Genomic DNA, 14,389 nt, shown 5'->3' with positions numbered 1-14,389 from the left:
AACTCATTGAAACCTATTGAATGTTGAAAGACCTCAACAGACTGGATGTGGACAGGATGCTTCCCAGAGGACACAGCCTCAAAATAGAGGGGGACCCTTTTAGAACAGAGATGAGGAGGAATTTCTTTAGCCAGAGAGTGATGAATCAGTAGAATTCATTACCACAGGTGGCTGTGGAAGCCAAATCATTGGGTATGTTTAAGGCAGAAGCTGATAGATTCTTGATTAGTCAGGGCATGAAGGGATACAGGAAGAAGGAAAGAGATTGGGGCTAAGGAGGAAAAGGGGTCAACTATGATGACATGGTGGAGCAGACTCGATGGGCGAAACAGCCTAATTCTGCTCCTATATCTTATGGTCTTATAACAAACAAACAAGCAAGCCCCTGAAGTGTCTATCTGAATAAGTGAATTTGAAGTTCCTAATCTGTACACTATAATTTGTTTGGATTCTGTATGCACTGAAAATAAGAGGCACTATGAACACAGCACATTAACGTGTGCCAACGCAACAAAAAGGTAACTAGAAGAGTTGAGAGTTTGAATTGATTCCAAACAATGCAAAACATTTTTTTTTAAATAAGGAGTTCACTTACACAGATAACATAACAGGATCTTCAAGAGACGATGCAGGAACATTATGGTCCAATGATCTATTCATATTATTTCCGCTCCTCAATTCAACGCAAGGCACAGGTGTTATTGTAGGAGTTATTGTAGAATTGCCCTCTTGTCCTGCTAATGCACTCGAATTCCCTGTTTCTTTCAAGCTTAAGTAATGTTGACCTTGGACAGCAGTGGAAGACTGAGTACCAGAATGGAGATTCCAGTCTGGAGAAGGCAATGAGCTATTCCGCACAGTATATCTGGAAGTATCTGTCAATTCAGATTCTGGAGCAGTACGTACACATGATCCCAAATTAGGATGGCAATAGCTTTGTGTGGTTACTCCCACAAGAGAGTCAGGGCTAACTGAAGATGGAGTGTCGCATTCCGAAACCACCACTGGGGTACTACAATGATCATGTGGAGAAAATGGTGTAGGACGCTTCATGTGAAGTGTGGGATCAAGTGTTAAAACCTTGGAGTAGAAAAAAAAATGACAGATCAACTTTTAAAATTAAAACTCATTCCAATACGAACATGAATTATAAAAATCAACTACTCTTTTAAAAAGAACACACAAAAAAGTGCACAGATCCCTCGTCTGCTCTTTCAATAAGATCATGGAAGATCTTTCAACCAGCATCACTTAACCTACACAAGCCCATATCACTCAATTCCCTTAAAATCCACTCATGTTTCTGGAAATTGAACAGAACTCTATGTTGTTGGGAAAACAAAATAAATAAAGAGGATTCTGGAACCACTCAGCAAGTATCAGGCAGCGTATTTAGAAAGAGAAACGGAGGGAATGCTTCCCCTTCCTCAGATGCTGCCTGACCTGCTGAGTGGTTCCAATAGTTTCTCTGGATCTCAGCCTTGAATGCAGCAACTGAACCTCCACAATCTCTTGTACAAAGGATCCTAATGATACACCACTCCACCACTTGGCTGAAGAAATACCTTCTCTACTCTGCTGTGAGTAGCTGATCCCAAGCAAAGGGCAACATCATCTCTGTACCTACCCAGTCAAGGTCTATAAGCATTTTATCATCTCTTGCTCTTCTAAATCTGAGGGAGTATAGTTCCAGTCAGTTTAATCTCTCCACAGATGATAAAACCCTCCCATCATCCCCGATTCAATGTGGTAAACATTTATTGCACATGTATATCCTTACCTTGGTACGGATGCCAGACCTGCACACACTGTTCTAAGGTACAGCCTCACCACAGCCCTAGATAATTGCAGTAAAACCTACCGACTGCCTTCTTTACAGTGAGTTAACTTTCAGTAAGTTGTATAAAATACCGAGGAACATCAATAGCTGTCAATATCTCAAAATTTAATCATGCTTTTCTATCAGTGGATGACATCATATTTTCCCTCACACTGCATTTTAACAGACACATCCTTGGCCGTCTATATCCACTAAACCACGGATCCCAACCTGGGGTCCACCCACCCCTCACTTAACGGTATTAATCCAAGGCATTAAAAAGGTTGGGAACCCTTTCCCCAAAGCCTTTCTGTATCCTCCTCAATCTCCACTGCCACGCACTATTGTATCATTAACAACCTTGGACCTATTTCACTTGGTCTCTATTTATTTATCAGAAAATAGTGCTGAACAGGCCCTTCCGGCCCTTCGAGCTGTGCCAGACCCCCCCCCCCCCAATTTAATCCCAGCCTAATCACAAGACAATTTACAATTAACTTAACTGGTGCGTCTTTGGACTGTGGGAGGAAACCATAACAGCTGGAGGAAAAACATGTAGTCAAGGGGAAAACATACAGACTCCTCTACAGGCAGCAGCAGGAATTGAACCCGGGTCGCTGGTACTGTAAAGCATTGTGCTAACCACTACGCCATTGTGTTGCCCTAATCATCCAAATCACCAGTCTAGGTAATGAACAGCTGAATCCCTACACAAGTCACTGTGGCACCCCGCCATCAACAGTTTAACAACTCAAAATGACCCATTTACAAGCTCATCATTTCTGTACGTTAGTCAATCTTCAATGCTTGCAAGTATATTAACCTGAACTTTATGAAATACTAAAACACCATTGAAATATTGGAGAGCATTATGTCTCTCTGACATACTGCAGCTTGAAAGGTTTTTGTATACTTACTAGCAGAAAGGGGAAAAAAAAACACATGGAACTCAAACACAGCACAGTTCCATTGGGCCAAACTAATTTTACCATTACAAAATTCAATACGATCTTATGTTAGGCATGATACTGAATGGATGACATCACTGTATTTGTTATTTTGCTAAAATACCAAACAGAAATCCAATCCGTGTTTGTCTAGTTCCCAGCACGAGGTTAGGGGCCGATGTTCCATGTTCACAAGTCTGAAGCATCCACTTCTGCTGATTCATAGATTGCTCGGGGTCAGTAAGTAGATGTGTGTATGCAGGTACACATACGTCCAGTGTGCACATGTAATTGCCTCAAAATTAAATTTAAATTATATCAACTGAGTGTCCCTAATTAACCTGTGATGAAGGAAGGATTCAACTCTGGTTTGGAAGAGAGAAAACAGAGATTGCATTATCTCGTGTAATGGGATAACAGCACCAGTACTGAGCATTGCACTGCAAGGAATTACATGAAAAAAAATCTCCTTCGGGAAAACCTGAGTGCACCTTCCAATCCTACCCTGATGATCAATATTAAAAAGAAATGCCAGTTTCTTTTCAATGTCAATCCTAAAATTAGCTCTAAATTTAGAAACAGTTGTAGAACAGAGCTGGAGAAATTTCTTTAGCCAGAGGGTGCTGAATCTGTGGAATTCAGGGCATCAACAGAAGAAGGAAGAACAGGGAGAAGGCAGGGGAATGGGGTTGAGAGGGATAATAAGTCAGCCATGATGGAATGGCAGAGTAGACTTGATGGGCTGAATGGCTTGATTCTGCTCCTGACTCTTATAGTCTAATCCAAATTCTTTTTTATCTATAGAAAAAACATAGCTGAAATGCAAAGAACCCAATATGTCAAACTCTTTCACCTTTCAATTATTAAGCAAGCTTAAACTTAAAGCTTAAACTCAAACTTGGTATCTTTCAGCACATCACCATCTACCCAATCACAAAACAATTCACTGAAAACTCTGGATCTTATGCTAAAATAAAGATAAAATGCTGTTGGCATTGGCCAAAAGAGTTTTACCTGTGGTGGAGATCGAAGGAGTGGAGGTGAACACGATCCCCAACCAGATAGATGCTTTCTGTCTCTCTGCTTCATGCAATAAATCTCCTTCAGTGAAGGAATCTCACCTGCTGGAAGCTGAACAGAAATAATTTTGTTTTCCCTCACCATTGTCCAGATTAACACAAGCCTTTTAAATATTTTAAGGCAATTTAAAAAGCAAACTATTCAAGCATCCTTGGATTTTTTTGTGTGTTTTGATAAATGATATAAGGAATGTCTTCACATATAGTCAATGTTCATGTATACAAGTTACTTGTACATTCTGTTCCATAAGATTGATTTTATATTTATTTTTTCTATATACCTCCACATACACAGTACTCTCTGCCATCTTCAATGGGATCCTACCACCAAACACATTTTTACCTCCCTTCCCTTTCCACAAGGATCACTCTCTTCATAATTCCCTTGTCCATTCACCTCTCCCCACTAATCTCTCAAGCTTATCCCTGCAAGCTGAAGAAATGCTACACCTGCCCATTCACCTCCTCCCTCACCTTTATTCAGGGCCCCAAACAGTCCTTGCAGGTGAGGTAACACTTCACCTATGAGTCTGTCAGAGTCATCAACTGTATCTGGTGCTCCTGGTGTGGCCTCCTCTACATTGGTGAGACCCAATGTAGATTGATGACTGCTTTGTTGAGCACCTTTGCTCTATCCACAAAAAGTAGGATTTGCCAATGGTCCTCAAAACCACTCCAACATGTCCATCCATGGCCTCCCTCTACTTCCACGTGGCCACTCTCAGGTTGGAGGAACATCTCATTCGGTACAGGTAGCCTTGAACCTGATGGCATGAACATCAATTTCCCTAATTCGTCATTTTTCCCCACCCCTTTCAATTCCACACTCCTGTTACTCTTCTCCTCCCCTGCCCATCACCTCCTCTTGCTGCCCCCCTTCCCTTTCTCACACGGTTCATTCTCCTCTCCTATCAGATTCCTTCTTCTCCAGCCCTTTACCTTTTTTTCCCAATTATCTCCCTGCTTTTCCACCTCATCACCCTCCCTGCCCACTATCCTTCCCTCTCCCTGACTTCACCCATAACCTTCTGGCCTGTACTCCTTCCCCTTTCCTGACCACCTTATTCTGGCATCTTCCCCTTTATTTCCAGACCTGATTAAGGGTCTTGGCCCGAAACATCGACTGTTTATTCATTTCCATAGATGCTGCCTGACCTGCTGAGTACCTCCAGCATTTTGTGTGTGTTGCTGTGGATTTCCAGCATCTGCAGGATCTTGTGTTTAAGATAGTGGTGGGTGGCTGCAATGTGCTGCCAGCAAGTACAACAGAAGTATTAAACAGACTCTTAGAGGGGCACAAACACAAGAAATCCAAAGCAACACACACAGAACGCAGGAAGAACTCAGCGGGTTGGGCAGCATCTATGGAAAAGAGTAAACAAGCAGAGGCCCTTCTTTAGGACTGAGAAGGAAGGGGGAAGGAGGCTAGCCGGAAGATAAGAAGTGAAGCCAGATCAATGGGAAAGGTCAAGGGCTGGAGAAGAAGGAGGAATCTGATAGGACAGGAGAGTGGGCAAAAGGAGAAAGGGAAGGAGGAGGGGATCTAGGGGGAAGTAACAGGCAGGTGAGAAGAAGTGAAAGGTTAGAATGGGGAATGGAGGGAGGGTGGAATTTGTTCACTGGAAGGAGAAATCGATATTCGTACCATCAGGTTGGAGGTGCCCAGACAGAATACAAGGTGTTGCTCCTCCACCCTGAGGGTGGTCACATTTGGCACAAGAGGAGACCATGGATTGACACGTCAGAACTCCTTCACCCTGAGGCACATGGATATGAAGGAAAATGAGATTGTGTGGGGAAAAGGGATTAGTTTGGTTAGGCATTTGATTCCTATTTTAATTAGTTTTGACACAACATTGTGGGCTGAAGGGCCTGTTCCTGTGCTGAACTGTTCTATAAACCAAGTTTCCCTCCCCACATGATATTGAACACATCCTTTAACGATGATCACTCATTTCTATGTAAGGCTAGTCAGGTGGAAATCAAGGGTCACAGTGGGGGAAAAAAAGAACAGTTTAATTCAAATAAACATCCTACACAAATATTAAATATCACAACCCTGAAACAAAATCAAAATGAAATCTCAGCCCTTCAACCACTGTGAAATGGTGACCCTGAAGCAACCAGATGATACAATCTTTCTGATTAAATGCCTCCAACTTTGATAACAAATGCAAAATCCAAGGCAGAAATTACATGCACTTTGATGTTAAATATAGTCAGTTGTGTTTATTAAGTACAGAAAATAATTACATACTGTCACTTCTGACAATATTATGCAAGTTGTTGTTTTTTTTTTAAACAGAGAAGGTGGTGTGTGTGTGTGAAACACCCTGCGAGGGGTGGTGGTAGTGACAGATACATTAGGAACATTGGTGAAAGTAGTGGGTGTGTGGAATGCCCTGCCAGGGGTGGAGGCAGTAGCAGATACGTTAGGGACATTGGTGACAGTGATGGGTGTATGGAATGCCCTGCCAGGGGTGGAGTTAAAGGCAGATAAATTAGGGACTTTTAAAAGACTCTTAGATGGGTACATGGATGATAAAAAAAAAAATGGAGGGCTATGTAGGAGGGAAGGGTTAGACTGATCTTAAAGTAGGTTAAAAGGTTGGCACAACATTGTGAGGCTAACGGCCTGTACTGTGCTGCAATTTTCAATGTTTTAACAGCAATCACGATGGAGTAAAACTCCTCAGACTACACTGGATCAGTTTCATTCCTGCTGCTGTTGTTCCATTAACCATGTAACTATAGAAGAGACCCAATGATCACTCTTTGTTTTCCTGCTTCAGATGGACTTTAATAAATTCATTGTCCTGTTTATGTTCAATAGGTAAAATAAAACCTGTAAGTTAATTTCTTAAATTATAAATGAAAAAATGAGGAAGTGATGCTTCAAGACATTCATGTACACTAAGTGGCTTCTTATATCTAATAGTCACTGAGTGTATGTTTATGGTCTTCTGCTGCTGTAGTCCATATAAGGTTTGACATGTTGTATGTTCAAAGATGCACTTCAGCACACCATCTGTCATCTTCCTGTCAGCTTGAACCAGACTGGCCATTCTCCTCTGACCCCTCTCACGAACAAGGCACTTTTGCCCACAGAAGGACCACTCATCGGACTTTTTTTTTTAATTTTCGCACCATTCTCTGTATACTCTAGAGACTGTTGTGTGTGAAAATCCCAGGAGACCTGTAGTGTCTGAGATACTCAAACCACCCTGTTTGACACCAAGGTCAAAATCACTGAGATTACATTTCTTCCCCATTCTGATGTTTGATCTGGACAACAAATGAACCTCTTGACCATGTCTGCATGCATTTATGAATTGAGTTGCTGGCACAATTGGCTGATCAGATATTAGCATTAACGAGGAGCACTAGTGTACCTAATAAAGTGGCCACTGTAAGTGTAATACCATAAACTGAACATGTCCGGGAATTTCTAGGACCAGAGGACTCAGCCTCAGAATAGAGGGGTGTCTTCTTAGAACAGAGATGATGAGAAATTTCTTTAGCCAGAGAGTGGAAATCTTTGACACAAGCAGCTGTGGAGGCCAAGTCTTTATTGTATACTTCAGGCAGAAGTTGATAGATTCTTGATTAGTCAGAGCATGAAGGGATTTGGGAAGAAAGCAGGAGATCGAAGCTGAGAGGGAAATTAGATCAGCCTCAATGAAATGACAGAGCTGACAGGATGGGCCAAATGGCCTAATTCTGCTCCAATATCTTATGGTCTAAAACTATCAGTTTTACATTTGTCCCCTTTTGTAATTTACAAAGATCTCTTCCTTGAAGGACCTGCACAGTAGGTTACTTAGTGAATCACATTCGACATACACGTAATGCTTTGACGGTTTTGGAGGGAGATAATACATCAGTCTCCTTGTTGTTTGGTAAAGCATGGTATAGCTCCCCCTCGTCCATCTTCCAATATGACAGTCCTAAAGCAAAAATAAAAGTAAATAAACATTTAGCATTAAGGTTCCAACAAAAACTAATCTCAAAATATTGATACCGTAACGCACCACGCTAGTGTAGTGTAGCTTTTCGTTTTGCTGGTGGGGGGAGAGGGGATTGATTGTTGCTTGCCGCTGTTACACTCGGGGGCGGGGGAGAACTTTGGGGTTTTCCTGCTTAACTGTCCTTCACTCTTTGGGGCACTTCTCTGTTTCCATGGATGTTTTGTGACAAAGAAGCATTTCAGGATGTATATTGTATATATTTTTCTGACATTAAATTGAACCTTTGAATTCTGGCATCCTCTATGAGAAAGTTTTCCCTGTGACTGCATGGACTTATACTGAGTGCTCCAGTTTCCTTCCACAGTCCAAGACATATTGGTTATTAGGTTAGTTATTTGTTCTGAATTAGGCCTTAAATCGCCCTGCGATTAGGCTAGTGTTATATCGGGTGTTGCTGGACAGCGCGGCTTGGAAGGCCAGAAGGACCTGTTCCAACACCATCCCTCTGAATAAAAGTACCAAAATACAGATAATTAGGGAATTACATGAATTTTTGAGCTTGAAACCAGAACTGCAATTGGTCTTTCTCTAACTAACAAAAGCATCAGAAGTGCAGGCTCTTTAGAATAGGGTCATCTACAAATACTCAATCTCTGTGTCTCCATTTCAGAACCAAGATCATCCTACCCTTTGTCATTAATTCACGGCGTTAAGACATTTATGGACACATGGAGGTCCTCAGTTATTGTTCATTCCTCCATTGGTTCATATGAAATGACATTAAGAAAGCTTTTAGGACATTGGCCTTCATAAATCAAAGTACTGAGTACAGGAGATGGGACATTATGTTGCAGTTGTACAAGACATCAGAGAGACCTAATTTAGAGATTGTGTGCAGATTCGGTCACCTACCTACAAGAAAGATAAAAATAAGGTTGAAGGAATACAGAGAAAATTTACAAGGACATTGCCAGGATTTGAGGACTCGAGTTATAAGATTAAATATGTTAGGACTTTATTCCCAAGACCCAAGAACATTGAAGATTGAGAGGAGATTTGATAGAGGTATACAAATTATAAGGGGTAACAGATAAGAGTAAATGCAAGCAGGTTTTTTCCCCACTGAGGTTATAGGAGTCTAGAACTAAAGGTTATAAGTTAAGGGTGAATGGTGAAATATTTAAGGGGAACATAAGGGACTTCTTCACTCAGAGAGTCATGAGAGTGTGGAACTAGCTGCCAGTGCAGGTGGTGCATACAAGCTCGATTTCAACATTTAAGTATGGAGGGCTATGGTCCCGGTGTAGGACGATGGGAGTAGGCAGTTTAAATAGGTCAGTATATACTAGATGGGCTGAAGGGCCTGTGTCTGTGCTGTACTTTTCTACAATTCTAAGGCAAGCTGGAAGGTGATAGATGAAGCCTGGTATATAAGAAATATAAAGGGCTGGAGAGGAAGGTATCTGACAGGGGAGGAGAGTGGACCAAAGGAGAAAGGGAAGGAGGAGGGGACTTGGGGTTTGGGTGATGGGGGGGGTTGATAATAGGCAGGTGAGAAGAGTTAAGAGACCAGATTGAGGAACAGGAGTGGGGAGAGAGAAGGAGGGGGGACTTTTTTTTTTTAAACCAGACGGGGAAAATCGATATTCATTACATCAGGTTGGAGGCTATCCAGATGGAATACAAGGTGTTGCTCCTCTACCCTGAGGGTAGGCTCATCTTGGCACAACAGGATGCCATTCACTAGAAAATGTTTTAATTCCCAAGCCAGTAAGAAGCTCCTAATAAAACCCAAGCTCATAATAATGGTGCAGAGTGCTGAATACAAAATGTATTCTTCTGCAATGGAAGCAGAGGTCAGATTCCACACCATATGAAATTCACCTTTCAGCTATACAAGATAAAGTTGGAAAATTAGAGCACTGTCCAAATCAGAGTTCATGGTAGCATATCTAATTATTTCATAGAGAAAAGCATTCATCCTCAGAGCTTCTGACCCTGGGGTAGAAAGATACAAGGTCAACCAGCATACAAAATTAATCAAAATTGAAACTGAAATAATCAAAGACACTCAAGCTTGTATCTACCTGAAACACTGGACACCAAAGAATTTGGACTGCTGGAAGGTCTGCTGAGGTAGAAAGAGCAGTTGGGAGAAGAACGTGCAGATGGCAAATGAACCTGAAAATTGGAAATAATTGTAAAGCTCTGTTATAAAAGAGATATTCATAGTCATATTAAATCTCCAAAATATTATCCATTATTTCTTTGCCCTCAGACCCTGAATTGCAATGATCATCCACCTAAAAATACCTAAAGAATGTAGCATTGAGTCTTCTTGAACTGTTACAAGTCTTTATAGTGCGGTTACTATTCTGTACGTAACTGACAAGTCTTCAATTGTCTTTTTTTTCATTTAACTATACAATGTGCACAATGAAAGCTTGCAAAGGCAGTTATCATTTTTTTTTAAAGAAACAAATTCACTTCTCTAGAAAGTGGAGATCATAAGATATTGAAGCCAATTTGCACCATTCAGCCCATCGAGTCTGCTCCACCATTTGATCATCCCTGAATTAGTTATTCCCTCACCCTATTCTCCTGCCTTCTCTCTGTAATACCTAACACCCTTACTATTCAAGAACCTATCAATCCCTTTGGGTGGCAGGGTGGAGATGTGTCTCTACCAAAGAAGATGTAAGGCACTCCTTCACTCTGCTAACCTGCAGATCGCCCTCAGACAAGATGTAACACCTGCTTAGCATCAACCAGTCCCGCCCTCCTCTGATCAGTCAATGAAGCCACGGGAGCAAATGGTGGATGGTCAAATGAGCAGCTAGTGCATATCACCAAGTCCTGGTTATGCAACTACTGACAGAAGCCAATCTCCAAAGACAATGACAGGGTCAGCCATCTTACAAAGACACTGCCCAGAAGAAGGCAATGGCAAACCACTTCTGTAGGAAAAAATTGCCAAGAACAATCATGGTCATGGAAAAGCCATGACCAACCACATGATACAACACTGCACACAACAAACGAATGAAAAACCTCCAATGACTTGGGCTCCACAATCCCCTGTGGCAGTGAATTCCAGAATTTCACCATCTGACTAAAGAAATTCCTCCACATCTCAGTTCTAAAGGGATATTCTTTTACTTGGACACTGTGGACCTCTGGTTCAAGACTTTCACATGACTGGAAACATCCTCAGCATGTCCATTCTATCCAAGCCTCCGAATATTTGGTATCTCCCCCCCCCCCCCACCTTATCTTTCTAGTCTCCAGCATACGCAGGCTCATACGTTAACTCTCTCATCAAATGCATCTCATAAATTAACCTTCCCGTACCTTCCTTTGGACCAATGCCAATACATCATTACTTAAAAATGGAGCCCAAAACTGCTCGCAATCCTCCAAGTGTGGTCTGCCCAATGCCTCAGCATTACACCCCTCCTCCGAGACACAAACTTATCATGATTTCAGTTTTGCATCCCTCAATGACATGAAGAGCAATCCTTGCACGAGTCCACGCTTTATACTTTGACTCTTGTTTAGGTCATCCATACCAAGCAGCTCAAAGGGTAGAGGCCAGACTGAGAGTGGTCCTGGTTCGGGGGTTCACCTTAGGTCCAACAACCCTGACTGGCAAAACAAAGCTGTTATGGAAACAGCAATGAAGAATCCTTATCATCTGGGTGCAACAGTATTCCTGAGTCTCCACCCAGGACTTGCACAAACTGAAAAGAAGCTACTGACATGACGAAGGAAGCCCTGAACACCGCCAGAGATGATGGATTTTCATTGCTGCCCTCAACTCCACTGGCATAATGGGCAGCAACATATATTACACCCTTCCCTTTTATATTCTGGTCCTCTCAAAATGAATGCTAATGAGATAAGACGTTAAACAAGAGGCCCTCCATTTTGTGTTTACCTGAAGCTGAAGATTTATTGACAAACTTGATCAAAACTATCTGGTAAACAGTTGTGTTTAATGCTTCAGAGATGTAACCAACACCAATCAAGGATTTACTTACCACTATAAAACTATGTTTTTTTTCAGGTTACTTCTGTGAAGTAGTTTTTTCAGAAAACTTTCAATACACAAGAATAAAATCTGGCAAACTATATTTACAATAGCCAAGGTTCTTCTTAATGACAGGATAATTTCCTAGTGCAATTGCCAAAATTACAACCCTAATCTACTTGACTTCTCTCAGGGCTGGTAAACTTTAGCTCAAAACTAAGTTAAGATTCCATAATCAGGATGATATTTATTATTGTGCAAGTCTGTTGGAAGCTGCAGAACATCAAATTAGCATCTTTCCTTTGGTAAATAATTAACAACAATGGCTGGAGAACACTTAACAGGAGAAGCTTCAATTGTCAGCTCACTTACACCTTCTGTCCTTTCAGTCTCCTGTAGCTGCCTGGTTCCTTGTGGCTGCATAGTATCACATGAGGCTCTAGTTCCAGACTTTGATTTCCAGTTCTTCTGTTTAACCTTCTGTACCCAAGATGTCAAGCTTTAAAAAAAATTTAAATGAATAAAGTATTCAAAATAAAATACTTTGCGGTATCCACGAACACATGAAACTGAACTGCCCAGTTCCCACTTCCATTACATAGGCAGAGTATAGAGTCATAGAAAAGTACAGCACATATACAGCCCTTCAGATCATCCAATCAGCGCTGAACCATTTAAACTGCCTATTCCCATCAACTGCACCACGGCCATAGCCCTCCATACCCCTACCATCAATGTACCTATCAGAACTTATCCTAAACGTTGAAATCGAGCTCACATGCACCAGTTGAGCTGGCAGCTTATTTCACACTCTCACAACCTTCTAAGTGAAGAACTTTCCCCTCATGTTCCTTATAAATATTTCACCTTTCACCCTTAACTCATGATCTTCAGTTGTAGTCACACCCAACCCCAGTGGAAAAAGCCTGCTTGCATCTATCCTATCTATACCCCTCATAATTGTGTATATTTCTATCAAATCTCTCCTCAATCTTCTACATTCCATGATATAAAGCCCAAAGCTATTAAATATCTCCTTACAACTGAGCCCTCGAGTCCTGGCAGCATCCTTGTAAATTTTTTCAGTACTCTTTCAACCTTATTTACATCTTTTCTGTAGATAGGTGATCAAAACTTATACAATACTCCAAATTAAGCCTCACCAACATCTTATACACCTTCAACAGAACATCCCATACTTATTTGAGCAGGGTCTCTTTGAATTTTTCTGCCAGAAAAGAACATTTCAATCCTGACTGTCAATATGATACTTAAGTTTAGATCTTATGACTAATTTCTAAATGGGCAAAGTGAAAATTCCACGGATTTTACATTAAGCATCAACTTTAACGATATTATCTCTTGCATGTTTTCCAAAGCTTCGTTACATACCCATTGGCATTATTCTGTTTGCCAAGCTGACTTTCAGTCTCCATTTTAATTTCCATCTCAGATTTGCTGTTACTTGCTTCCTGATTTATCTTCAAGTCTTGAACCGGTTTGCTTGAAAATTTAAGTGTGAAAGAGTGCTTATCACCAGCTGCAGAAATGAATGCTTGGTGTCCATTTTCTTTCAGATGAGGAAGACTGAATTGGTTTTGCTGGAATTGCATTGAATCTTTCTCCTTCATTGTCTGTGTATTGTCTAGAGTATTCAATCTCGTCTCATTTATTGCATCAAAGCTTGGAAAATTTTGTTCACTTGCACAATTCAATTCCATGCTGTCTTGCAATTTTATCTCTTCATCAGTACATTGGCTGGTAGCTGGTAGTTGTCCCTTTGCTTTACCACAGTCAGAATGTCTCAACTCCTCTACGTGATGGCCATTGACAGTATCACATCCAGTCAAGTCATCCATGTGCTTTGAAGGTAATGGAAATTTGGCTGTACTATGTTTGACACCACCTTCATTTTGTAACTGGATTAGTGCTTTGATTTCATCTTGGATGAGCTAGAAATGGCAGGTTGAAAATACAATTTAGATACTAAACTGACAATATTTTCCCATAGAAGTAAGCTTCATTTTGTTCATTACACATTCTTACAAGTTAAAGGGTCAGGGTGAAAGCAGCAAGCAATATTACACATGATACATTGACTTTCAGACATTTCAATACAGTGGGTTCCGGTTATTTGGGCCATCAGTTAATCGGAGCAGCCACTTACTTGAGACAACTCTGAAAGATCACAAACTGATTGAGAAAATAGCCGGGATTCCTTCCTTTATTTGTGGCACCATGCTGCCTAACTGGGACAGAAGAATGTTGCCAGTTTCTAACTAGCACCATTTGTGTGGCCATTAGACTGTATACCTTGCTTAGAGCGAACAATTTTTAAATATCATCAGTTGCATGTGTTTGTGTACAATAAACAGTGATTTTGTCACATAATTGGAAAGAAATAAACAGTAAAACAATTCAGAACTGTTTTGCTCACTGCAGTTTCAAGCATTCAGGCTTGGAGATGCCAGAAATGGCTGAGAGTAAAACAAGCTCCATTGGCCTGTAATGATATCCACTTTCATGAACTTAACATAATCATCAAA

The 14,389-nt window shown here is 41.1% G+C and overlaps 1 protein-coding gene across 6 annotated transcripts in view; it reads right to left on the bottom strand.

Moving 5' to 3' along the window:
* LOC132407697 (M-phase phosphoprotein 9) overlaps nt 1-14,389 on the bottom strand; it is a 105,647-nt gene that overhangs the window by 61,894 nt on the left and 29,364 nt on the right. For all 6 annotated transcript variants that reach the window (XR_009516560.1, XM_059994556.1, XM_059994553.1 and 3 more), the window contains 6 exons: nt 13,236-13,795; nt 12,216-12,342; nt 9,901-9,994; nt 7,689-7,792; nt 3,781-3,897; nt 596-1,080 (listed from right to left, as the gene is read on the bottom strand). Coding sequence is in view for 5 of the 6 variants with exons in the window: in XM_059994556.1 (XP_059850539.1) it covers nt 596-1,080; nt 3,781-3,897; nt 7,689-7,792; nt 9,901-9,994; nt 12,216-12,342; nt 13,236-13,795 (1,487 nt within the window). In the remaining variant the exon portion in view is untranslated. The remainder of the gene's footprint in view (nt 1-595; nt 1,081-3,780; nt 3,898-7,688; nt 7,793-9,900; nt 9,995-12,215; nt 12,343-13,235; nt 13,796-14,389) is intronic.

The sequence above is a fragment of the Hypanus sabinus genome, chromosome 18, assembly GCF_030144855.1.
Source record: "Hypanus sabinus isolate sHypSab1 chromosome 18, sHypSab1.hap1, whole genome shotgun sequence".
Taxonomy (NCBI): domain Eukaryota; kingdom Metazoa; phylum Chordata; class Chondrichthyes; order Myliobatiformes; family Dasyatidae; genus Hypanus; species Hypanus sabinus.
Note: the sequence above shows the minus strand (reverse complement) of the source record. Positions and strands in the feature narration are given on the sequence as shown.